Source organism: Pogona vitticeps, chromosome 5 (genome assembly GCF_051106095.1).
Source record: "Pogona vitticeps strain Pit_001003342236 chromosome 5, PviZW2.1, whole genome shotgun sequence".
In the NCBI taxonomy this organism is placed as follows: Eukaryota; Metazoa; Chordata; class Lepidosauria; order Squamata; family Agamidae; genus Pogona; species Pogona vitticeps.
This window is the reverse complement of record NC_135787.1, coordinates 164,547,814-164,575,107: the sequence shown is the minus strand read 5'-3', so window position 1 is coordinate 164,575,107 and position 27,294 is coordinate 164,547,814. Positions and strand designations below refer to the sequence as shown.

The 27,294-nt window shown below is 42.4% G+C and overlaps 1 protein-coding gene across 3 annotated transcripts; it reads right to left on the bottom strand.

The window, feature by feature from the left end:
* Window positions 1-25,116, bottom strand: CBX7 (chromobox 7). 3 transcript variants are annotated; one of them, XM_020787612.3, is made up of 6 exons: window positions 24,879-25,116; window positions 22,717-22,760; window positions 16,241-16,306; window positions 14,476-14,542; window positions 13,127-13,469; window positions 1-4,778 (listed from the first exon to the last, which is right to left on the bottom strand). In XM_020787612.3, exons 1-6 carry the CDS (start codon window positions 24,945-24,947, stop codon window positions 4,621-4,623), a joined length of 747 nt encoding a protein of 248 aa, XP_020643271.1. In that variant the 5' UTR covers window positions 24,948-25,116; the 3' UTR covers window positions 1-4,620. The 3 variants fall into 3 exon arrangements, with proteins under 3 accessions (XP_020643271.1, XP_078232278.1, XP_020643272.1); XM_078376152.1 differs by lacking the exon at window positions 24,879-25,116 and adding an exon at window positions 22,860-23,306; XM_020787613.3 differs by lacking the exon at window positions 24,879-25,116 and adding an exon at window positions 22,870-23,306.
* Between the last annotated feature and the right edge of the window lie 2,178 nt (window positions 25,117-27,294).

The following is a 27,294-nucleotide window of genomic DNA, read 5'->3' as shown; positions in this document are numbered from 1 at the left end:
GGGGGATAAACAGGCAGTCAGTTGATGGCTAGTCCACTTCACTATTCAGGTCTAGCAATACAGTCTGTTGACATGCTTCAGATACTGCCAGTTGAAAGGATAGCCATTTATTCGTTTTGGTAAGACAGGCTAATGACATGAAGGAGGAGGGTTGGGAATAACATTTGCCTGCAGGCTGCATGAGACCTCAAGGCAGTTTTTTTAAATAGCCCTGCTTCCATACCCCCCTCCTTTAAATATGTGTGTGAGAGAAAGAGGGAAGAAAGGGGAAGGAGAATGAAAAGGAAAGAAAAAGGAGGGAATTCTCCTGGAAGCTTCCACAAGTAGGGATTCTCCTTCGGAAAAAGGTGCAGAGACCCATAAAATCTTTGAGATTTAAAACAAGCATTTTACAAACTCTGAAAAGAACTTTTGGCCACTTCCAGTGTTGTGCTTTCTCTCCATTTTCAGGGGTTGATGCACTTCCTGAAACATCCCAAGGATAAATGCAATTTCTCAGATCTTGCCCACCCATGAAGCCTCCACATATTTGACACCAAGGGTGACAAAGGCCTATATATTCATAGCAGATGATATTCATGAAAAGACCATGTTCTTCTCATGTAACGAACTGGCCAACGTTGAGTAGTGAACGTGCCGATAGCACTGTAGTTGTAACTTTTTGGAAGAGCTAACTAAAGTGTGCACATGAAATTTGTTCTTTTCCTCAGTTCTCAGAAGGTTATTTTGAGGAGAAACAGTCCACTTCTCACAATTGGTCCAGGTCTCAATCAAAACCAGAAATCAAAAGACTTGCAAGGATAGCAATAAAGGAATTAGAAAAGGCCATCAAATGTAAAGATGTGTTACTAGAGACCAAGATCATCCACACTCTCGTATTTCCAATCACTATGTATGGGTGTGAAGCAATAAAGATGAAAAGAAAAAAAATTGTGCTGGAGAGCTCTGCAGATATCCTGGACTACCAGAAAGATGAACAATCGGGTCTTAGATCAAAGCAAGCCTGATTTCTCCCTGAAGGCAAAAATGATGAAACTGAGGCTGTCTCAATTTGGGCACATCAGGGGAAAGAATGATTCTCTGGAAAAGACAATAATGCTGGGAAAGGTTGAAAGCAGCAGGAAAAGAGGAAGATCAAATATGTGATACGATTGATCCCCCCCAAAAAGCCACAGACTTCAGCTTGCAAGAACTAAGCAGGGTTATGGAGAACAGAACATTTTCGAGATTGCTCATTTATAGGGTAACCGTATGGAGATGACTTGACAGCACATAACAACTCACATTAAGAACTCAGAACTAAGCTCTTAGTCCCCTAATGCTGCCTGGAAAGTGAAACATTTATAGCCAGGCATCTAGATAACCCAGATGTTTAGCTATTCTGAAGCTCGATGGAAAGACAAAGGAGGGCAGAATAGACTAAAGGGGGAAGGAACCATAGTATACACCTCCCACTCCCAAGGAGCCATCCCTCTTTTGTTAGTGTGAATAGCTTGAAATATCATGATTTATATCTTCTGACATCATAATGGCACCTCTCCCTTTATGACCTCTGGGAAAGAAAGGGTTTATAAAAACTCACAGCAGTTGTACAGCTTTTAAACAGGCAGATACTCTCTCTAAATTGGCAGGTGATAACCTTGTATGGGATTTGTAGTGTTACTTCACGACCTGAGGCTTCAATCAAGTCTGTGGTAAAACAGCTGCATGCAAAATGTATTTAAGAATCTCCAAAGGATTTTAAAATCCAGCTTTATAAACCTCTGAGTTAATATAATTTTGCACACCCAGGGAGAAAGATGAGGTCAGTAAATAAAGTGGAAGAAATCAAAAGATATACTGCAACATTCTCTGTTCTACTATCTTCTCTTTCAATCCCTAGTCCTAAACATTGTTATTAAGGAATATGCCCCACTATTTCATTGGGACTTAGTCTAAGTATATCTGACGAGGATTACAACCCTACTTTGTAGCTTTTCGTCCTCACCTTCCATAGAAAGATAGATCTTTCTGGAGTTCCCACTTGTTTAAATAACTTTTAAAAAGCATACACACACACACACACATACACGCACACACAAGAACATATGCTAAAGCTATACAGTCCGAAGATACAACAATTCTTTTGAAAAACAAAACCACAAGGAAGTCCAGCACAAGTTTCAAGGCATTAAAGTGCAAGACAAGGCTCTGTGGAACTGTAAGCAGCTTCCCTCTGGCAAAGGCAGCGATCCTGACAGAGAGATACCTCCACTTGAATGGAAAGACTTACATAATTTCCAGAGATTTGAAATTAGGACTAGAGAACTAATATCAAGAGAACTTTGTCCCCTTCACACCAAATTAAAAATAGAAGAATTTCACAAGCCTCATAACTATCTTCCAAATATGTCATTCCCCCTATCCAGTACTTCTGATCCTTCACTCACCACAACATCACCCTGAGTACACCCAGTCTTATCTGATTTCAGAAGCTAAGCAGGATCAGGTTGAGTTAGTACTTGGAAGGGAGACCACAAGGGATCTTCAGATACAGCTAGGAAAACCTCCTGCTGAAACCCTGAGAGTCACTGCCAATCAGAGTTGACAATATTGGGATAGATGGACCAATGGTTTGACTCGGTGTAAGGCAACTTTGATCAAACAGATCAACATTTGCTAGTGCCCATCTATATCTACTCATGGCCCAAAATATTGGCCAGAAAGGCAATGGCTACAATTCTTCTGGTTCTGGAGGAAAAGTCTTCCCTTCATCCCCTACCTTTAACTCAGTCAAAGAGCCATAGCTCCATGAAATCTGTAATGTAAACTTCACGATGGTGGGCACGTAATAAAAGCCAAGCACAAAGATCCCATCAATTTCAGTTAAGAATAGCAATTTATGCAGCATTCTTTACATTAGCCAGAGCCTGGCAAATATTCAAACACAAGACACCACAGCAAGTGCCAACACTCGCTTGGTAGCAATGCACATCTTGTCACTGCCACATTCCTAACCAGAAAAGATGCTCAAGGAACACTGGCTGAAGCAGATAATCTAGGAAATTCTTCCAGTTATTCACATACAAAATTTACAAATAGTTGGCAATTCCACCTCTAGCTCATGATGCCAAAGTCAATAGAAAGCACATTCATAAAGCTACTGTTCATTAGCTGCTAACCATGGTAGCTTGGTTCTTACAACTCATTATTTCCTCATTATTTGGAATATGCATCTTCACCTCCTTTTAAAGAATTAGTCTGCACAGCATGGGGGCCAATGTACGTCCAACAGCCCCCAGAGTCCATCCTGAGATCGTCTTCAACCCTGTGGGTCTCCCACCTCACTAACACAGACTAACATGGTCATAATCCTCAGAGGTATTCTGCACTAAGGAAGCTACATGTTTCCTCCCTAGCAAAAAACCCTTCCATGTCCAGTGGTTGATGGAGATTTCTTCTACATCTGCCACAGAATCTATGGGCACTGCAGAAAATGCTAGAACACACACTTCAAGTGTATACAACTGTGACAGCTATGACCTCTCAGGACTCCACAGAGATCCACACAGACCAAAAACATATTCCTATACAATATAAGGCCTGCTTGAAAGTGGCAGTTACCGAGCAACCCATTAATTTTGCTGTGAAGCTGAATATTCCCTAGGGACAGAGTCTAAACACGACTGGTCTCTACCACGGCATGAACGGTAGCAAGCTGGCCTTCACTTGTACTTATGTGCCTGCTCATAACAGCATGGCTCCTTACACTTCCATTTCTAAAAAAGAACTAACAGGGAAAGCATCAATGCAGGAGCCCCTGTGAGTAACGCAAGCAAGTCAGTTGCCAACTGTACAGGTCGCCTCCCATATTATTTGTGGAAGCACTGTGGATACCAGTGGATCATATCATGTAAAGTCCTGTCGGGGAAGAAACATTTAAACACACACACACAAAGAAGAAGAGACCCCTGCTTTTCAGGGATGTCACCAGAAAGGGGAGTTGGCCAAAGAGCTTAGTTTGAACAAGGAAAATCTACACGGAGATACGGAAGGGACGTTTGAGTCTGGCATCTCCCCTATTTCCAGACACTTATTATGAAGATATGCCATAATTTTTATAGGGAACGGATATCCTTCTACAATTCACTGTGAGTATGAATCTTTGCCAGTGAAAAGAGCTTTAGTTTCCCAGACAGACAAAGCAACAAGAGACAAGTAATATATCTATATATGCTATTTTTCTTTCAATATATATCTATATATCTTATAGTAACAAATGAGGAAAAACACAGGCACCCCCACATTGCCTTTTTTTGTTTTTGCGTATTTGGAAGGAGAACGAGGAAGAAAAGAAAGAGAGCCGGTGAGAGAAACAGTCAAAATAAAATCAAAATCCTCTGTAAACATTTGTGAAGGAACGGTTTCGGATTTTGCTTGTTAAATAATATAATTAAAAAGTCACCCACTCTAAAAAAAAAAATCATTCAAAACACAGGGAAATAAACAAGAGCAAAAGAGAAAAAAGTCACCCAAAGAAAGAAAGAAAGAAAGAAAGGAAGGAAGGAAGGAAGAAAGAAAGAAAGAAAAAGAAAGAAGGAAAGAGAAAGAAAGAGAAAACCCTTAAATAAAAATGGAGATTCAGGATTGGATGCTCCGGTCTCTGAAGAAGCCCTCTGCCATTTGTGCTTCTCTGAAAGTCACGGTAATGGAGTTTGCTGTGATGTCCGTCACTGTCACTTCATTTGGGGGCAGGGCGGGGCTCCAAGCAAGGCTGCCTTCTGCCATCTCTTGGCCCACTGTGGAAGGGGAAGGAAGAAAAATAATACCACTTGAGAGTGGAAACACAAAAACTGAAGACCAATGAAAAACAAGGATCTTCAGACAATTATGGCAGAACTGGCATAGGGGCAGTGGAGAGAGATGGAAGAACAAAAACAAACAAAACACCACAGCTGAAAAGAGGCAGCATGTACAGACTGACATACACTGTACACTTGATCTGTCCAAAGAATGCAACTTCAGCAGTTCTAGCTAACACTGATACCCAGTGTGGTGTAGCGAATAGACTGATGGACTAGGAGTCTGGAGACTGAAGGACTAGGACTCTGGAGACCAGGGTCCAAATCCTTGTGCAGCCATGGGAAGTCACTGTGGGAGTGGAACTGATAAAATTACCCCTTAAATATCTCAGTTGTAATTTTAGAAAAAGTAGCTGTGCAAGGATTCCCTTTGGATTTTACCTAAAACATCTCACTTACCTTGAAAGACCTGTTAAGGTCATGTAAGTCGGTTCTGACTTGACAGCATGTTAACATCAAGAACTAGCACTGAAATGTACTTACTAAAGATGGGACGTTCGGGTTAGGATGAGTGAAAACAAACAAGGAAGAGGCACTCTCATTCATTTTTGTCTTCTACCATCCCTTTCTGGAAAAGAGCCTCTTAAAATGAATGACCAGTTGTGATGAATAAGAGGCACACAGACTATTTGTCACCATCTCTGTTTTCTCATTAATTGCTTTTCACCCCATGTATGCAAAATCACTTCATTTGCTATCCCAACCAAAAGTCACAGGTCTGGCGACAAGAGTTGTCAAGCTGCCAATCAGAATGTCCTAGAGGAAAGGTGGAAGGAAATTTGAAACGATGCTCTTTGCTGCTAGTTGTTCCTTTTAAGGTTCTGCTGCTGACTGAGCTCCTTGGCTTGCCCTTCCTCCATTTTGGATTCACTGTCATGTGACTGAATTGCTGCCTCTCCTTCACTATTGGTTTACATTTATTTTTTAAAAAAATTCCCTTTCGCCCTGCTCATCATTGTCTGTGCTGCCCTGTCTTCAGTTTGGAATTTATCTCTTCATTTTTTACTTTACTTTATTTTAGTTTAATTTAATTCTTTCATTTTCAAAATATTTTAAACCATTATTTTTTTTTCTGGGGCAACATTCTCCCATTTCACACACACACACCGTGGATTGCTTGGCTGCCCATTGGCTTGCCCTGATCATCTTGCTCTTCGGTTAAAACATTTTCATCCTCATCAGAGTTCATCAAAATGATGGAAGTGAGTAAAATCCCCAGTCCCATATTCTTAGGATGAGAGTTCCAGGGTCAGTGTTGAGTTGACTGTATTTCTTGCCCTTAGTTTACTGCTTTTCAGTATTTTCCTGTCACATAATTTAAGGTCCTCCTTAGTTAAACCACTCTGGAGAGGTGCACTGTTCATTGAGTTGCTTTTCTGTTTCAAACTGCATGGCTCTACTATTTTGTGATATATTACTGCTATTCTTCTGGCTTAAAATGTTTGAAGAAAACAGTTCAGGAAAAATGGCACTCTCTCCACCCAGCTGCCACAAAGCACGAAAAGGAAAAGCTGTTAACTCTTTTCAAAGCATGTTTCTTTTTAAGCTTAAGTGGGAAGTTACATTCTTCCTCCTCCATATAAACAAGCTTGTTTTGTTATGTGGCCCAAGAAACCAGCTCGTAATGCGGGGGCCCTTCTTCTACATGGCCACATTGGGTCTTGGGGAAAGAGAAGAGCGGCAATAGCTCCATCCCAATGTAAGATACATAGGCTGGAAACCTATTGCCCAACACAACTGTGCAAGGACAACTGCACAAGTTGTTCCATCCTGTGCTCTGCCACATCAACTGATAAAGGAAGCAATGGTGCATCTGGCAGCGTGATGGATGGAAAGACAAGGGGAAAAAACTGCTTGAGCAATTGCCTCCCTTCATGGGATACTGTATGATTTCTTCCTGGTAAGATTTTGGTCATAGAGAAGGAGGAAAGCCTCCATTTTCTATTACTTTACCTGACCAGCTCTCTGCTTTCTCACCTGGGAATGGAGCATGTGCCTTTTAGCTGGGTATTCCTGGCTTCTGATAAATGAGGTGTGTCTACTCTCACCTGACAATGACTCTGTTCTCTGGGCACTTCCTGGAATTCCTTATGTGTGCACATATAGAAAGGAGATTTTTAAAAAATATATATACAAGGTTTACATATTTCTATTAGTTTTGCTGACTGCACCTCAAGGGCTTTGCAAAGCAGCCACTGAAAGTTCCCTAGACTGACTGAACCGGATAAATCTTCTTTGATTACCTGAGTTTAAAGGATAAGCCACTTTGTTTACAACTGGAAACAATGTGATAGAAGTATTTTTTAAATGTGTATGTTTGCAGCAGCCACATGAATGTTGCTCCCACATTACAGTTGTGCACCACTTATATTCTGCAACAACCGACATTAAAAGGATATTTCAGAATTGCCTATAACCAAGCATAACCTGCTTTGTCCTAGTTGCCCCAAACATCTCAAGCCACTTTTCAGTCATTCCTCCTTCTAAAGTTGGCAAAAAACCCAAGCTTGAGAATTATCTGATATACAGAGTCCTTCCAAAGTGGGAAGGATTCTATATATTGTACAGGATAATTCTCTTTCCCCTACACATGCTGTTCAAAACAAATGCCTTTCCTCTAATCTATAGCCATACTGCTATAGATGTATACTGTATTTTGCCCACCATATTATTGTAGTAGTCCAACCTCATTTAAACATCAGGAAGAGTCCCATATGCACAGGACTATGCAGTTCAAGGTAAAGTATATTCTCTCCTAAAATATGACCTCTGTACTCTTAGTACTCAGTCTTAGTACAGTACTCAGTCTATACAGTGTTTGCTGAACAGCCTCACAGATTAAAATTATACTTCTGCTGAATAGGGTGGGGTGTTGGGATTTGTTGTTGTTTAGTCGTTATGTCCGACTCTTCGTGACCCCATGGAGAAGAGCACGCCAGGCCCTCCTGTCTTCCACTGCCTGCCGGAGTTTGGTCAAATTCATGTTGGTAGTTTTGATGACACTGTCCAACCATCTTGTCATCTGCCATCCCCGTCTCCTCTTGCCTTCACACTTTCCCAACATCAGGGTCTTTTCCAGGGAGATGGCCAAAGGACTGGAGCCTCAGCTTCAGGATCCGTCCTTCCAGTGAGCACTCAGGGTTGATTTCCTTTAGAATGGATAGGTTTGTTCTCCTTGCAGTCCAGGGGACTCTCAAGAGCCTCCTCCAGCACCACAGTTCAAAAGCATCAATTCTTCAGTGGTCAGCATTCTTTATGTTCCAGCTCTCACTTCCATACACTGCTACTGGAAAAACCATAGCGTTGACTATGCAGACCTTTGTCGGCAAAGTGATGTATCTGCTTTTTAAGATGCTGTCGAGGTTTGTCATCGCTTTCCTCCCAAGTAGCAGGTGTCTTTTAATTTTACGGCTTCTGTCACCATCTGCAGTGATCACAGAGCCCAAGAACACTCCTTTCCCAATTTTGAACCAATCAGTTGTTCCATATTCAGTTCTAACTGTTGCTTCCTGTCCCACATTTAGATTTCTCAGGAGATAGACAACGTGGTCAGGCACTCCCATTTCTTTAACAAATTGCTATAGTTTGTTGTGGTCAACACAGTCAAAAGCTTTTGCACAGTCAATGAAGCAGAGGTAGATGTTTTTCTGGAACTCTCCGGCTTTCTCCATAATCCAGCGCATATTAGCAATTTGGTCTCTATTTCCTCTGACCCTTCGAAATCCAGCTTGTACTTCTGAGAGCTCTCAAGCCACATACTGCTAAAGCCTCCTTTGGAGGATTTTGAGCATAATCTTGCTAGTGTGAGAAATGACTGCAATTGTATGGTAGTTGAAGCAATCTTTGGCACTGTCCTTCTTTGGGATTGGGATGTAGACTGATCTTTTCCAATCTTCTGGCCGCTGCTGAGTTTTCCAAACTTGCTGGCATACTGAGTATAGCATCTTAACAGCATCGTCTTTCAAGATTTTAAACAGTTCAACTGGAATGCCATCATCTCCACTGGCCTTGTTGTTAGCCAGGCTTTCTAAGGTCCACTTGACTTCACTCCCCAGGATGTCTGGCTCAAGGTCAGCAACCGCACTATCTGGGTTGTCCGGGACATCCAAATCTTTCTGGTATAATTCCTCTGTGTATTCTTGCCACCTCTTCTTGATGTCTTCTGCTTCAGTGAAGTCCCTACCTACCATTTTTGTCCTTTATCATGTCCATCTTTCCACAAAATGTTCCTTTAATATCTCCAGTTTTCTTGAAAAGATCTCTGGTTTTTCTCTTTCTATTATTTTCCTCTATATCTTTGCATTGTTCATTTAAGAAGGCCCTCTTGTCTCTCCTTGCTATTCTTTGGAAGTCTGCATTCAGTTTTCTGTAACTTTCCCTATCTCCCTTGCATTTTGTTTCCCTTTTCTTCTCTGCTATTTGTAAGGCCTCGTTGGACAGCCACTTTGCTTCCTTGCATTTCCTTTTCCTTGGGATGGTTTTTGTTGCTGCATCCTGTACAGTGTTATGAGCCACCATCCATATTTCTTTAGGCACTCTGTCCACCAAATCTAGTTCCTTAATCTGTTCTTCACTTCCACTGTGTATTCATAAGGGATTTGGTTTAGATTATACCTGACTAGCCCAGTGGTTTTTCCTACTTTCTTCAGTTTAAGATTGAGTTTTGCTATAAGAAGCTGATGATCAGAGCCACAATCAGCTCCAGGTCTTGTTTTTGCTGACTGTATAGAGCATCTTTGGCTGCAGAGAACATAATCAATCTGATTTCGGTATTGCCCATCTGGTGATATCCATGTGTAGAGTCGCCTCTTGTGTTGTTGGAAAAGAGTGTTTGTGATGACCAGCTTGTTCTCTTGAGAAAACTCTATTAGCCTTTGCCCTGCTTCGTTTTGAACTCCAAGGCCAAACTTACCTGTTGTTCTTTTTATCTCTTGTCTCCCTACTTTAGCATTCCAGTCCCCTATAATGACAAGAACATCTTTCTTTGGTGTCAGTTCTAGAATGTGTTGTAAGTCTTCACAGAATTGGTCAATTTCAGCCTCTTCAGCATCGGTGGCTGGTGCATAAACTTGGATTACTGTGATGTTGAAAGGTCTGCCTTGGATTCGTATTGAAATCATTCTAGCATTTTTGAGATTGTATCCCAGTACAGCTTTTCCCACTCTTTGGTTGACTACGAGGGCTACTCCATTTCTTCTATGGGATTCTTGCCCACAATAGTAGATATGATAATCGTCTGAATTGAATTCACCCATTCCTGTCCATTTTAGTTCACTGATGCCCAGGATGTCAATGTTTATTCTTGCCATCTGTTTGACCACATCCAGCTGGGTGGATCGCGTTTAGTCAGAACTCTCCACTATGACCTGTCTGTCTTGGGTGTCCCTGCCTGGCATTGCCCATAGCTTCTCTGAATTACTCAAGTCCCTTCACCACAACAAGGCAGCAATCCGTGAAGGGGGATGTTGGGGTTACCACAATTATAAAGCACAAATTTCGAAAACGATATCACAGAGGCTAAGATAGCTAAATAAAATTGTTTTCCTATTTCCATAAATATGTGCAGCTGCCTTATCTAAAAATAAACCACTGATTCATTTGGGCCAATATTGTCTACTTTGACTCACATTGGTTGCCTAAATCTCAACGCAATAGGGCTTTGCCCAGCATTTGCTTCCTAAGAACTTTTTGCGAAAGACATCAGGGACTGAACATGTAAACTAAGCATCTGTTCTGAATAACTACAGACATCTAACACACAACACCTATGTGAAATCATTCACTGGAAAATTCCTATTACAGGAACAGCAAGAGGAACAGGTATTCAATCTGTGAAGGATTGCAGAGTTACATGCTTGGCATAATCTTTTGTTAAATGTTCCACGTTCTTTGCAAAGGCCTACAGTCTATATCAAGTGAATTGGCAGTTCTGGCTAAATCTGTGAGGAAACCCCCCCCCCCAGGGTTCAGATCCAAGCACAGAACTAGATACTACTGTATGCCCAGCACAGCACTGTAATTATCTACCTATCTATCGTGAACATTTTATAAACTTTTATCATTATATAAGAAAATATCTTTAAACATGTTTTTTTAGGCCAAAGACAATCAGCTTCATCTCAGGACAAAACCAAGTTAAACCATAGGAAATAAAGCACTGTGGAACTACAATGACATCAAAAACTCCTTCCCCACCCTCACTGCTAACAGAAGTAGACTATTCAAAGGTAGCAACTTTATTGAATTGGCCCTGCACACCCAGATTATAAAACGGGGCTTTCCAGTTGCATGTCACCAAGGGAATATTCCTTCTCAGATCATGGAATATGTACATAGTCCTTGTACAGAGGGATGGCTTGCTGGTGTTCAATACAGTAGCTGTTCTGCTGAGTGTGATGTTTACTTAGGGAAGCAAAGTTCTTCAAAATGCAAAATATTTCACTGGCAGGGGTGGAGAACCACTTTACCACTTTTGCAAGCCAGACCCCATCTGCATACCTTGCGCAGAACAGACGACATCAGATGGTGTGGCGATATGCTTGACATCACAGGTATGCCCAGTCCTCCAGAGATCACAGGATCCCCTTTCCGAGTGCCAGCTGGAGCTTCACCCTCACACTGCAGCTGAGAACCTGCATTTGCTCCCTCTATGCGTCCAAAATTCCCCAGTACTACCTCTGATCTTAAGTAAGAGGGAGATTACTCTTTCCTTACTATGTTGCTGACTGGGAGGGTGAAGCATGGAAACAATCCAGAAAATTCAACTCATGCGCTGAAGATCCCCCTGTCCTTCACTACCTCTATGGACATCTTTGGTCAACTGACTGCCAACAGGTATTTGGCTGTAGAGCCAGAGGTTGGGAGTTTGATTCCCCACTGTGCCTTCTTGATTGAGACTGGACCACAGATGAGAAGGCCCGGAAAAAAGGTGGGAAAATTAAAAAAAAAACAACAACCCAGGATTTCCCCCTTTTTTCCCAAAAGCAGTTTTTGGGCTTTTTCCAGAAAAATCAAACAATAAATAAGGAGTGTGGAATTTTTTTTACAATGATAAATAATATGTCTAGGACATGGTATTCAAATTATATAACATGAAGACCTTAATGAAAGACTTCTGAGACTTTATATATTTAAGTTCTCTCTAGAAAGCCGCCTAGAGTGGTCTTAATTGACTAGATAGGCGGGATATAAATAAAATAATAATAATAAATGTAAAATGTCTGAAAATTTTCAGTTATTTCTGGGGGGGGGGAAACATTTTTGCAGATGATTATTATATCTGGTAGTTGTAGTTTAGTGAGGAAGCAGACCAGCCTTCTAGATGTGTCAAACTACTAAACATAATTCCCCGGCACAGGAACGTTGCTAGAACTGATGGGTGTTGTTGACTAACACATCTGGAAGATGCTGAATTGCGGAAGGCTGGCACAGGCTATTCTGTTAGATAACCTTGTTTCTAACTGTCACTACCTCAAACCTGAATTGCCTACGTTTTCTAGGCTGAGGGAATAACGTTTAAACTTAGCTTAACTTTGTACCATTGCCACAATATATTGCAGCAGAAGGAAGAGCTATACAGTCAAGTGTTTCTTCCTTCGCCTTAGTCTCCAAAGGAAACAACAGTTACGAGACACATCTGAGCTCGCCGTCAAAGCTGCTTATGTAGTACCAAGCCCTAAGCACCTGAACAAAGTAGCATTTCCTACTGTAACAGCTGCCATTGTTCTTTGGGAAGATAGTGCTGTGACTGCTAATCCATTTGGACAAACAAGCTACTAGTACAGGATCAGCCCCATTAAACACATACAATGCTACTGATTAGAGATGGACAACAACTGCCGGTTAGTGCTGGTTCATCCTTCATCCAAAGAAGAATTTGGTGCTTCCCAGCCCTGCCTCCTCCAGCAGGCACCCACTCAAGTGTCAGTGCTTTAACTTCCCTACCCTGCCTCCTCCAGGAGCCCTCTGGAGGGGGCAGGGCTGGGAAGCACGAACAGCTGTTCGGCTGAAGGACAAACTGGCACAAACCACTGTTTTGGTGTTTTTTGCCCACCTCTACTGCTGTCTCCTCTTCAGAGACAGTGTGTCTTCTGCCAGTGCAACTCTTCGCTTGGGGATATTCCTTTGAGTCCATCTGCAGAAAGCCTCTGTTTGGGAGAAAGGGTCCAGTAAAAGCTAAAGGGCCAGCTCAATATTGCACACCCAGAATACAAAATACAGCAGTCAAGGAGGAAGAATGTTAAGAAAGTGAGAGGTGATGGGCACAGCAAGGCACCAAACATTACCCTCTTTGCTGGCAGGCTGCGTGGCTTCATCCCAGTCACTGGGAGTCTGCCTCTCCTCCAGTGCCACTGGCTCCTTCAGGAAGAACTCCCGGCGACGGTTCCGACTCTCCAAGCTTGACATGCGGGTGAACTTCTTCCGTGAAAGGCGCAGGTACTTCTGGTTCTTGCTCTGCTTCCGAAGAGGGAAGGGCAACACTGCTCCCCCGCTCTTCTCAGGCAAATCCGTCTGCCCTCCCTTGGTCCCTGACAGGTTGTTTCCTCCTCCGCCAAACCTTCGTGACAGAGAGAAGCAGAGTTTCTCTTTCCCTTTGTGCGCACTCCTGAGGTCCATGCTATATAGCCTCTGCCAAAACAGAAGAAGGTGCTTTCAGTTTGACAATTTTGTGAAATGCTTGGGACTTGTAGCAGGGCGAGCAAAGTATGGTTGTGGCATGCAGCAACTCACTCCCAACAAATCTCCCCCAACATAAAATGATGTTTTGCATTTCTTGGAAGCCTCAGGGAGACATGCCCCAATACATTGCTTAATACTTAAGAGTTCCTAATTTTCAAAACTGGATGTGGACTTATAGCCTGAAGTCTGGAACATCTGGAGAGCCGCAAGTTTCCTTCCCTTGCTCCTACAGCTCGGTACAGAGATACAACTTTTGCAAGTTAGAGCAATTACTAAAACTATGTGCACAAAATAATCTTAACACTGCTGCTTTGAAAGTAGGATTGTGGTCAAAGCATAATTTTGACGACAAGCTATTAAGTCAAATTGTGATTCTGAAAGCTAACTTCTCCATTAAAATGCGGTGGAAGTACTCCTAAAGCAGTCTTCCCCAGACTTGGTCCTGCAGCTGTTGCTGGACTACAATTCCCGTGAACCATGGTGACAGCCTACAGGACTAAAAGTTGTAGTCCAGCAACATCTGACAACCCAAGGCTTAGATAGTCTGTTAACAGAGTAATAGTGAGACTTAGTAATGGATTGTTGTTGTTGTTTAGTTGTTAAGTCATGTCTGACTCTTTGTGACCTCATGGACCAGAGCACGCCAGGCCCTCCTGTCTTCCACTGCCTCCCAGGGTTTGGTCAAATTCATGTTGGTAGCTTCGGTGACACTGTCCAACCATCTCATCCTCTGTTGTTCCCTTCTCCTTTTGCCTTCACACTTTCCCAACTTCAGGGTCTTTTCCAGGGAGTCTTCTCTTCTCATGAGATGGCCAAAGTTTTGGAGCCTCAGCTTCAGGATCTGTCCTTCCAGTGAGCACTTGGGGTTGTTTTCCTTCAGAATGGACCGGTTTGATCTCCTTGCACTCCTCCAGCACCACAGTAATGGATAGCACAGAGCAAATCTAGGAATTACCTGTAGCAATAGTCGTTTCGGTTTAGGGCCTCTCTTCCTATAACCTGAGGCACGCTCTCTTTCTTCCCTGAGGAGACAGAAGATATTTAGCACTTTTATCTGTTAACCTAATGTGAAAATCAACAAAGCCTTTTGTAAGCTTGTTCACACATGCTACACAGACATACTAAAGATCTCAAGCTGATATGAATATAAATTACAATGAAAAAGGTTTTACCTGACTCCAGTTAGAACTGTTTCCTTTCCCTACAATCTAAATCAGCAGTGCTTAGCTGACGGTGTGATTACATTACAATAACAGCTCAGAATATGTGTTAGTATAAATGAAATAAAGTTAAATTGATTCTGAATCATACAGCAGTTGCATAGTATTTGAATCGAAATTTGTGTCCCCTTGGAATGAATTTTAATCCATTTTTAAGTTGTTCTCTGTGTTGTACAATGTGTGTTGTACCAATTTCAACTATGTTTATATATATTGTTCCATTTCCAAAAGCCAACCCCACAGACTATGTGATGTGTACATATCACTCATCGATCTTCTTGTGAAATGGACAAGAAACTCCCTGTAGTGTTAAGAATGGCAATCAATGCAGAGAAAATAATTTTTAAAAAATGTTTGACCAAGCAGCTAAGTGATACAACGCTAAGGTGGACATGAATTTTTTTTTTAAATTGCATTTGGATTGCAGGCAGGATGCAGCAGTGTGATACATTAATTATACAATAGTCAAGAAATTGGGGTGAAAATTGAACTGACAGAGGAGTTTCCATTTGGTGAACTGATTTAAAGTAAATCAACTTCACTTCTATGTTTAAATAAATGAGCCACTCACAAGGCGTTAAAATAACTTGCTTATGGTAAAAATAAAACAATTTCCTGTCAAAAAAAAATCCTTGCTTGAATGTGTGTCGTTTAGTCGCTGTTTAATAATACAATTTAAATCATGCTAAATTCAATGGGGTTTTTTCTTAATGAATTTCTTTTCCAATGTAACCATGTCTTGAGTTCATATCTACTTGGTACATAAGCATCAAACTGCTAGAGAAAAGCTTGTTAATACATGAATGTTCCGCTCATACCTTATAAAGCTCCTTCAGAAAAGAATCAAAATTGTATATACTGAATGGTCATTCCCATTATAACACAAAAGACGTAGATATGTGAGGCTTCAATTATATGTTATCACAGGGGTAGATTTCCCAAAGTTGGACTATAGTTTTCATAATCCCTATCCCTGGGGACTGGGGCTAAGGGAAGCTGGGATCCATAACATTAGAAGGCCACTGGACTCCCACCCCGTTACAGGAAGTCACATGGATGCTAGTGGACCTACCCCATGTCTATCACACAATGTGTAGACAAAAAGAACAGTTTTGTAGCACCCATGTAATCCCCTAACATGTAACAGAGATTCAATTTTCAGGCAAACAGGAATATGATATATTCTTTTATTATATGAACCACTCATATTCAGAGAATCCTTTACACAGGGAAACTCAAGTATAAGACAAGGATGAGGAACACACAACTTTCCCAATGTTGCTTAAGTGCAACTTCCTCCAGCCAACACAGCCAATAGCGAAGAAGGCTTGGAGTTTCAATCCAACATCTAGGAGGCCACAGATTCTCCATTACTGCTCTAGCCCAGTCTCTAGACTATATAACATTATTATTGTTCCTCTTAGACCCATTAGACCTCTTCAGTGGACATGCCAGATACTTTGGATTAATTTCCCCAAAAGAAAGAAAACAGATCCTTACTTCTCTTCGTAAGCCATGACTAGGCGTGGGTCAAGAATGTGATCCTCTGGTTCCCATGTGCTGTATCTAACAGAAAATATTAAGAGAAAAACACCAAACAGTTTCTGGTAAAGTAAGCATCTGCTACCACTTCCAAAGTTCTAGCACTTCTCTGTCTATCATCTAGACACTATAATCAATCAAAGGGTGAATATTGAAATCTTTGCATTTCTTGTGTCCCTGTAGAATATATAAATTATGTCATACATCATTCTATAGAAGAGACAGGTCAAATCAGAGTGAGGATTCCTCTTGAACAAGGTAGATTATAAATCTTCTGCTTTTGGGCTACATCTGCTTGTAGCAGCCAACCAAAACAAGGTCTTCCATTAAAAAAAAAACAGAGCATTCCTCCTCTGCAGAAAGCCTGAAAATTCTGTTGGATTCAAAGATAGAATACAATGCTGTCTTTGAAGATAGAACACAATGCTAGGTTCTTAAGATTTGTAGATATTATGGTTTTTGTTGCCTGTATGGTTAAAAATGTCAGAGCTGCAATCTAGGACTCACTGCAAATATTTCTGGAATTCTACACACTGTAAGCTGACTATAAGAACTCTTTCTATCCACTATGGATCAAAGAATGACTTACACATCAAACATAACAAAGCCATATAAAACCCAGAATATCCACCAGATTAAAAAAAAAATCTTCATCAAATAACCGAGCAAAAGGAGACAATAACACATTCTTACCAAAGAACTCAGTGAAAACATAAACACTAACAATAATCAGAACTGGGGAAAATGACTTTTTGGGGGTGAAGTTGCGTTACAGATCCCAGTAGCATAGCCAGTGGCTACAATGGCTCAGGAAGTCTGGAAGTTGTAGCAAAAAACAAGGGTGTGTGTGAGTTTTTATTCCTAGCTCTTCCAGAAACATAATGTTCACAGGTGAAGGACAAGTGCACAGGTCTACATCAGTGGTTCTTAACCTTTGTTACTTGGATGCATTTGAACTGCAAATCCCAGAAACCCCAGTCAGGACAGCTGGTGGTGAAGGCTTCTGGGAGTTGCAGTTCAAAACTCCTGAGTAACCCAAGGTTAAGAACCAGTGGTCTACATGATGGACCTTCCTTAGCAAATAAAAACAGAAGTAGATGTACGGCCATGAGTAAAACCAAGAAACAGAATTGGGCAACATCTTTAGCAGGTACTAGCACTGAACATGCCCAGAGTTGGACCATATTATTAGGACATTCTAGGCTCTTTCTCAGAAAAGAGAACCATAACTTTCACTTCATTTTAAAAGGCGTATTTTTCTGTGACCATCTCCCTCCCATTGCACATATAGTAACATGTAAAGATCATGTAAGACAGAGTGGGCAACCTGTGGTATACCAGAATACAAGTCCCATTTGCCAGACACTATGGCCAATAATCAGTGATGATGAGAGTTGTAATCCAAAATGTATTGGTGGGAGGTCTGGGATTTTGAAAGGGTCAATGCAAGTACACTGTATTGTGATGGCATGAAAAACTGCAGTTATATGCATTAATAGACAAGGCACTAGCCACTATCCTTGTAATTCACAATCTACACAGCTCCACATATAGTGTGTTACTATAATCTGTTTTGGCAGCACAATAGCAGCCATGTTTGCAGGGCCCATGAATCCACTATGGGTTTTAATCTGAACTTCATTGCATCTACCCAAGGGGATGGACCTAGTTTAGGGATAAGGTTCAGCACCCTGGATAGATCTCATAAAACTCACGTCCAAACCTATAGCACAGTGGTCCCCAACCTTGGGCTTCCAGATGTTCTTAGACTTCAACTCCCAGAAATCCTGGCCAGCAGAGATGGTAGTGAAGGCTTCTGGGAGTTGTAGTCCAAGAACATCTGGAGGCCCAAGGTTGGGGACCACTGCTATAGCAGATGCACTGCCCCTGCAAACCTGGACTCACCAGCTGCCCAACATGGACCTCTGGCATACCCTCCAAAGCTAGAGAGAAATACTGACCATTTTGTGACTAGGACAACCTCCATATTTCATATTTACAACTGTTTTCATATTTATGATGAAAATAAACACAATTCATTTTCTAGAAATAGGTTTTTGACATTTAGGTTGTGATTGCTAGAAAATACATCCCACTCAGCCCATTGTGACTTCCTTCTGGGTAAGCATATGCAGGATTAGACCATTAAGGAGATGAGGGGATAAAATGCAAAGTTGATCTTCCACATATTTTCGTTGCCTACAAATTAGAAATTTGGAAGAAATACACCATGGAAAGGATGATTATCAATCTGAACAGGATTTTATTAAAATGACACAGTATCTTGATGAAAAACAGACATGACAGATACAAGAGAAAATGAGGAAGTGATTTGAAAAGTAAGTTATCAGAAAGGCACTATGCATTTAAAAAATGGCCCATCACATGCTTTAACTATTGCAATTATGGAAAATATCTACAATATTTTATTTTAATAGTTTTAAATACCCCCATATGAATTTTTAAAGTATGGTAACACTAATAGAAATCAAAACTGTTGAGGTGATTAAGCTGGTTTTTAATTCTTTCAACAACCTGCTGAGCTATACAATGCTACATATGAAAATAAAAGGTAAAATTTATTCTGAAGATGGGAGTTGAGCCACAAGATATTTAGGCCACAAGATAAACTTCATTTAAATGGCACAAAGGTACAGTAATTGATGGGAATTGCATTAAAAGCTAAATTTCTTATAGCAAAGAAATGAGGTGGCGGAAACAACATAAAGCTGCACAGGGAGTGTGGGGGAAGGAGGTAATATGCCAGTATGGACAGATTGTAGGGCAGAGGTTCCCAACTTGAACCCAGTGACTCCATTCCTGAGGTGGGGATATGAAACTCTATTCTCTCAGGCCCTGTTCTCTCCTATCTCCCTTGTAAGCCTCCTATGATCTCTCTTTCTAATGTGCTATCAAACATACCGAAATTTTCTGTATTATGACAACCAAAAGAGCCTCTATTATGACCATAATTTCTTAATAATGGACACAAAATCCAGACTCTGGGACTCTCCATAAATGCTACAATATTGTCTGTTGTTGAATCCATAATAGCGGCAATAAGAATATAATAAATTTTGGTTTATCATTACAACTAGAAAGGTCTTAGAACAGTGGTTATCGACTTACAGGTTCCCAGATGAATTTGCACTGCAACATCTGGAAGCCTGGACAGCATAGCTAACATAAGAAACTCTCAGGTTGTTATCCAAAAATTGGGAACCTCTCTTCTCAGGTCATTCTCATAATGACAAACTTTGCTTTATTATGACATTCTAATTGCAACCATTATAGATGCAAGCACAGAGACTATTGTAGCATTTTTGGATGGAGTCCCATGTTTTGTATTTTGTGTTCAAAATTAAAATGTTATCCTTGTATATTAAAAAAAACAAATTATGCTCTTTTGGTAGCTTCATATATTGCAGAACTCCTTCTGATAAGTTAACTTTGATAACAAATTTAAAAAAGGAGGGATGGCAGGATGGCTACAGATGAGGTAGATAAGTACAGAAACTGAGAGAATCCTGGCCTCCACCTCAGGAATGGATTCACTGGGTTCAGGTTGCTGTCTCTCATTGGGGATTTCTTGCCAGACTGAGAGGCAGAATATTAGATATTTCAACCTTAATAAACTGCCCAGCTGTAGGTTTTGCCTGCCAAATGCAATGGACAGTAACAACCTCTAGCTTCACATGCCTGGCTTGAGAACATCAGCAGCAAGGGAAAGCATTTTTACCTGCCCTGAGTCTCAGCAAACAAGGCCTGGTGTTAAATAAGTCAATACGTTTAATTCAGAGATGTCTTTCACATCATCTCTCTGGGGAAGGGCAAGGTTAAAAATAGTTCAGGTCTTCTCCAGCCTCGTTTTCATTAATTCTCTTTCGGTTTCCATTATTAGTCAACCTCTTCCTCTCTTTTAAGAGTTCTCTCCCATCCCGGGCACCCCTTCTCTTCATGCCAAGCTACAGCAGCAACATCCTCAACCTAAACCAAATTTTTTGACTCAAGCAAATGACAGTGTTTTGTCTTCTCCCTTCCTGCCACAGAGAATGTTGGCATCTGTTTCGAGCAATGCATGAAAGAGAGGCTGAGGGGTCCTCAGAGGAAGACAGGTGACAGCGGGCGGGGGGGGGGAAGGGAGGAAAGGGGAGAGACGCGAGGCAAGGAGAAGGTTGGGAATTTATTATGTATATATTTTTTGAAAAATCTCTTGTGGGTGTTGCCCATTCCTCTGCAGTACAGCTTCTTGCTTGACTGCAGTGAGAAAACACTGCATATAGAAAAACAGTGCAGTTCACCACAGGCAGGCAGGAAGACACACACACACACACACACAAACCCAAACGCAGAGACTAGACTGCAGCAGAACTGCAGACCACGCATTCTGGAAAATACAAGTCATGTGACCACCTCCCTCCCTCCCTCCCTCCCTCCGTCCCAATCCAAGTTGTAAACAAGCTTGCAGCTGACTCAGAGCCATAACCCTTCAAATCCCTGGCTCCCGGCTCTAATGGGCGGGGTGTGCGGGCAAGCAGTTATTTTTCTTCTGGGGAGAGAGAGAGAGAGGATCATAAATGACAAGAGGTGGAGGAGGGACAGCCCAGGGAAAGAAGCAGGGGAAGGCCAAACAACTCTTGAACTGCGACATTTGCCTTCTTTCTGAGCCAGAGAGGAGAAAAACAGAAAAAGCTGGGTAGGATTTCTGAGTAAAGCAGACAAATGCAAACACACCCGGATAATTGGTAAAAATCAGCACTGAGGAGACTGGAAAGGAATTGCGTTGGAACGCAAGGATGTAGGACCGGGCCATGAGATACATCTTCTTTTGAAGGTTGTGGGGGACAACATCCCATAATTCTGATATTTGGGGACCTGGATTCTGTTAAAAAGTGGCAACCTTCAACATGATCTGTGATGCATAGATGAAGCCCTGTTGTTGTTTGCAATCTTCAGGAATCAGCAAGCTCATCATATTTTTATCGTAGGATTTGATTGCCACGGAACGTAAGGGGAAAAAATGAAGGGGAAGGGATGGGGAAAACCACAGAACAAGGGTATCTTTCCTGGCCATAAAGAAAAATCCCCCAAGTCCTTCTTATTATAATACTCTTATTAGGCCAAATGAATGTAGGCTGCCACTATACTTCTATGGAAGAAAATAAACAATGGACAAGTATCGTGGACTAAAAAACAATTTCTGCTCTGAAATGTGATACAGTTAATGAAAAAGGGTCAAAATTCAAGTCTGAAGAAAGTTCATAAGGAACTGCCTATTAAAATGTACTAAGATGTGTAAGTTGAAGTGATTTATATTACATTGAAAGCCATTAAATTCAGGGTCTAAACTCATCCAAGTGCACCACCTGCTACATCTGATATTAACTAGCACCGAGCCCCTTCCAACTTCTTCAATTTAAATGTGCACTACATTACTGTATTTGTAATTTTATCTGTGCAGGGCAGAAGAATGGATATGTCTCTATGCACGGATTAACAGGGAAACTTTTTCTTTACATAGCCAATACATTAGTAATGAATGATTTGACAGCTGTATCAATCCTTCATGCTGATACACACTGCAAAGTAAGGAACAATTGCTTCCTATTGAAATGCAGCTACCTCTGGAGAGGCATTACATAGCTATAAACCCTAGGCAGCATTATTCCATTTAATCGATATAAAATGCCTCAGTGAATATAAAGCTTCTTTTACTCTTCAAAGAATCAGCGCTGATTCTGTTGCACCCAAAGCAAGGGGGGAAAGCACCCAACTGCCAATTATTTTTGAGTACTACATTGGAAGTTGATTGTTACGTACTGACAAATCCACATTCCCAAGTTGTGAGGAGCAAGAACCACCCACAACTTGGAGGTCTTCTTTCCAGTAGTTATAGGAAATGCTTCCAAATAATACCCCACCTAAGGAAAAACAAATGTGCTTCTCTCTCTCTCTCTTGCCTTCTGAGTATGTCAGGAGACTTAAGAGTGGGGACAGGATTGTGATCACCACAAATAGTGGTTGGATAATAAGTCAAACCAACATTGTGGACTCCAGGTTACTGTCCAGTTGCTACTCAAATGAAGTACTGTAATCACAATGCACTTATGTCAATCTCCACCATCCTGAAGACTATAGCAACAATTTCCATGGGATTACTCCAGTGGTATTTTCTAAAGATTTTTATGTAAACATCCAGGAAAGAAACCATCTTCCTGGCAATTAGCTATCTTCTACAACATCCTAGCAACAAGCATTCGAAAAAAAGAGATTTAAAAAAAATTAAAACCAATTAGCTGAATTTGGTTAATATTACTAGCAACGGAAGTAAAGCACTTCTTTTGGAATTGGGGCCAACATAATTGAGTATACAGACAAATAAAATGGAAAACACTCAACATAGATACTACTTGCACAAATACCCTGAAACTTACTTGGGGGGCCATCCTTTCCATTTCACCAGGTACTCCACTTTACCCTACAGAAAAAGAAGAAGGAGAAAAAGTCAGTTATGGAACCCAGTTCCACAGAAGGATGCAGAAATAAACAAATAACCAGAATGTCTGCCCTAACAAACCTCATCATACATTTAGATGTGTCCAATTCCTTTCCATTTGAAAAGTAAACCTTTCCTTGCTGAGCTGAATCCTTCGATATACCACACAGATATAATCAGTGACTCTGTGCAAAAACGCCCAGCAATCTTGAAGGACTTCATGGATGACCGTGAATACTGTATATCAATAAGGAGGAGTGCTTAGAAATGGAGAAAGGAATACTGTTTTTGCAGAAGCTCTTAAGAATCTTTCCTCCAGGTTGCGTGGCTTATTTGATATGCATCAGTCTTGCTTTTTTGCTGTCCCAGGAGCCATTCCGGTCTTCTACACATACCACACACATACACGTGCTCTACTTTAAAGCATACTATAATCTGATTAACCGAGTTTCTCCTTCTACAATGATGTAATCTTATCATAATGACAGCGGGCATAGAGTAGGAGTCTAGGCTACGGGAATGGCTCTCAGTCTGCTTTTCCTAAGGAAGTACAGAAAGTTGCCTGGGGAGGTGCAAATTCCCCAGTATCTCCACCCACCTTCACTCCTATTGGTTTGCAACATGGAAGGTCAGCCTACTGCCACTTCCCCCATTCCTTTAATACTAGAGATCATGTGCTCCTTACTGTCTGATTCAGGAGCCTGTCCAACGGTGATGATTTGGTTTCATACCATACATGGATGGGTAAAGAAGGCTTGAGCAGTAAACTCCAGCAGAACAGCAACATTAGGCACAACTGTTTGACTGTGCAACTGTGATTTCCAAAGTACAACATGCAGAGTTATAAAGATTGAAAAGATGAAGCTGAAATATGGGCCTCAAAAATCAGAAAATGCTTCTATACTTTTAAAAACCACAAATTTCTTGAACAGCTGGGCCTAACTTGGAAATGTCTGTGGAAATTTGCCTCATAAGATGTGGAGGCTTTTGGGAAAGTCATTTGGCCTCCCCAATGCAACATTTTCTGTTGGGGGAATCTGCTAGTCAACAGCTTATACAGTAAAGTGTTTGTGGGGCTTCCGACTTTCCACAGTTCAGTACAAGCCTATTTATAAGGCAGTCACATTTCCCACTGTTTGACCATGCCAGCGTCTATGAAATGGGATACATTATCACATGCAATACACACAGAGACCCCACCAAAGGGTAGGCAACTGGATGGTCAAAACTAACGGCCTAACAATTAGACAAGAGGTTATTCCAAAACACCCAGACGACACAATAACTTGTTGATCTTTCCAACATCTAACTCAGCTTTCAGTAATTCCTTTTTGCTCCATCAACATGCACTGAAAACTAACAACAAATTCTGAAAGATCCAATAGAAATTCCTCCATTCTACAGGGCGGTCTTTGCAGGTCTACGGAGGAGGAAATGGGCAAACAGTTCAAGTTGAAGAGCAGGTGCTTTATGAGGCAGATATGCATTTTAATTGGCAACTTTCCATCTGCTCTTCTAGCAAGAAAGCATCCTCTGCTGTACCACTTTGTTATGATTACAAATAAAGCACTAAGGGATCTAAAAACTGCAAAAGGAACATTCTCCTAAGAGTAAGAGATACTAAACTGAATTTTACTTATGAGTAGCAAACACAGAATTACACTGAACACTGAGCGGTTGAAATAGTGAAATATAATATCAGTCCATGCTTTCACCGCGTGGTGACTTGGAATAATCTGTATTCTTCCCAAATTTTGTTCGGAGTATGACAGCAGCCAACCGCGCACGTGCCTTCAAGGGCTCTAGGACGGTCACTAGGGCTTCACTGCCGCCCCCTGCCGGCAGGAACATCAGATGCTCCGCCACGCCCCCTTCCTCGCAGCGTAGAAGACTTGAGGATCGGGCGCACAGGGCAATGTGCCGTTGCTGTTCTAGACATCTGCAAAAACCAACAGGCAGCAGAGGAGCCCGTGCGTCTTCTGCTTTAGAAGTCGTTGAGAAGGCATGGACACGAGATGCGCCCCCCGCCTCCTCCCCTCGCTACTGTTTTGTACCTCGGCAAAACCGAAGGCGAGTGGGCCAAAGCAAACGGGAACTCACCTTCCTGATGCGCTTCTTTCGGATGCTCTCCACCGCAAACACCTGCTCCCCAATAGCGGAAAGCTCCATGCGGGAGGAGGAGGAGGAGGCGGCGGTGGCAGAGGAGGAAAAGGAAAACGAAGGCGGCTGCTCGTCGTAGATTCTGTGCGGGTCGGTCTGCGTGCCGCCGATTGAGCTGCGGCCGCGGTTGCAAATCTCGCGCTTGCTCGCTCGCTCCCTGGCTGGCTGGCTGGCTGGCTGGCTTACTCACTCCCTCACTCCCTCTCAGGCGCACGCCGCCGCCGCCGCCGCTCGCGCGCTCAATCACGCCGCCTCCAACGTTCCATTTTAGAACCTGCGCAACATTTTCCCAGGCGCGCGCGAGCAAGGGAAAGCGCCCGAGCTCCCGCCCCTCTGGTCGGGAGCGCCTCCTGTCAAGAAGCGAGCCTGGCGGAACCCGCTCCGGCCTCGGCAGCCCTGATTGAGCGGCGGCGGCGGCGCGCTGCTGCTGCTGCTGCTGCTCCTCCCACAAGCAACCTGCTTGACTCCGGGCTGCACCCGCCCGCTCACCCTTGGTGTCGTTTGGAAATTTCTCCCTCCAGCCGGGGCAAGATGGGGAAGCGGCGCGAGCTTCTCTTACCTGCCTTCTTCCAGACGGAGGGGGAAAGAGCCACCCATTTCAGCGGTTCGGTTTTTAAAGCAAAACCGGGCGCGGTGCGACTGGGGAGAAGATACAGAAAATCTCTTGTCCCTCCTTTCTCAGCCTGTTGGGTCGCGCACCGATGCCCAGAGTTGGTGCAGTACGGGGCGGGGGGGGGGAAAAGAACCCCACCACCGGCAACATTGCATTAAAACACACGCGCGGGCGCGCGCGCATGCACACGTCTAGGAGGGTGCACGACGACTCCAGTCCTGTGTATGCAATTACCTGGGAATAAGGGCCTCTAGCACTGCTTTTGGGGAACGTAGGACGGGAGAGCGCTCTTCTCTCAGCGGCTAGGCTCTGCGGTTAGGTGAAGGAAGGGTGGTTTTTGGGTTTTTTACACACGAGCCTCTCTCCTGTGTTATATAGGACTTCCTGCGTATCCTACCTGGCACGTGTGCAAATATCCGTCAAGAGAGCCTACATTCTGTGTGTCTGATGAACAGCCGTGCAGTCTCCGAAAACGTACCCCAGATGAGCTAATTCTTAAAAGAGACACCGAGTGATTTTCCCCCCCAAAATCGTATTCGATGTATAATATTAATGGGTTCCTCTGGCGCCTGAATATATATAAGACACTTTGACGCGTAGGAAAAAGGAGATTGAACCCCCCTCCAAACCGAGCAACGAGTATTTTTGGAGCAGTGTGCTGCTTTCTGGTGCTTTCCCTTGGAAATTAAGCTCGAAAAGCAAGCCGTCCATCAAGGCCGAGCTGCAAAGATTTGGGACCGGTTGGTCCTTCGCATGATTTATACGTGTGGGTTTTCTTCCCCCCCCCCTCTGCCAAATCGGGTGATGCTGCTTCTCGTTCTCCGTTCAGTCCCTGAGTTAACACCTGTTCTTAACATCTTACTCTCCCTGCCCTAGTACGTAGTAAGAGATCGTTCGCCCTTGCATTTAACGCCCCCCCTCCATCAACAAGTACTGAGTTTTCTACACACTGGTAGGGAAAGTGAATCAACCACGCGTGTCTCTTGTGAAGAAAGCCGTGTTAAATTCGACGAGATTTGGTCCTAGGCAAGTACACGTAGGACTGCGCCTTGTTGATCAGCATCAGGAAAAAGTGCCTCCTGTCACTTCACATTTATAACATTCCGCCAGCTAAGTACTGAAGGAAAATTCAAATGGTTAACAAACCTGGCAGAATAATAATTATCAAGAACCAGCAAATGCCACGTGCGGTAGATAGGCAGAGGTTGTAGTTCAGGGAGAAAACAACCTGTAGCAAAACGTTAATTTCATCCTCCTGCCCTGTTTACAAATCTGGGATTCAAATTGTTGCACCCATCCTGTGCATCCCTATTGGTCCACTGCTACCCGGAACCGGCTTTCTTGTGCTGTCATTGGTTCGTGGGAAATGTTTGGGCTCTTTCCTTGCCTTGTAATAGGTCGACAGTTAATAATTTTGCTTTTAATTGAGAAATCCTCCGGGTCATCCTGATCAGGGTAGCTGAGGGTGTTCTTTTCCCCAGTTTATTTAACTGGGAATAAAAAGGATTTGCACTTGCAGTGTTGTCTCATAAAACTGTAACAAATATTTGTGCTGACTCGTTCCGATGAAAGAACTGCCTTCATACGAATAAGAGTTTGAACAAACACTCCTTAGAACCCCGTAACCAGCATGACCAGTGGTAGTCAGATTTGGCAGCCTGATACCATTTATGTCTTCATTCGGAAGAGCTGGAGTCTATTCAAAGCCGAATCTCTAGAGCCCTTTTTTGCAGAGAAGGACTG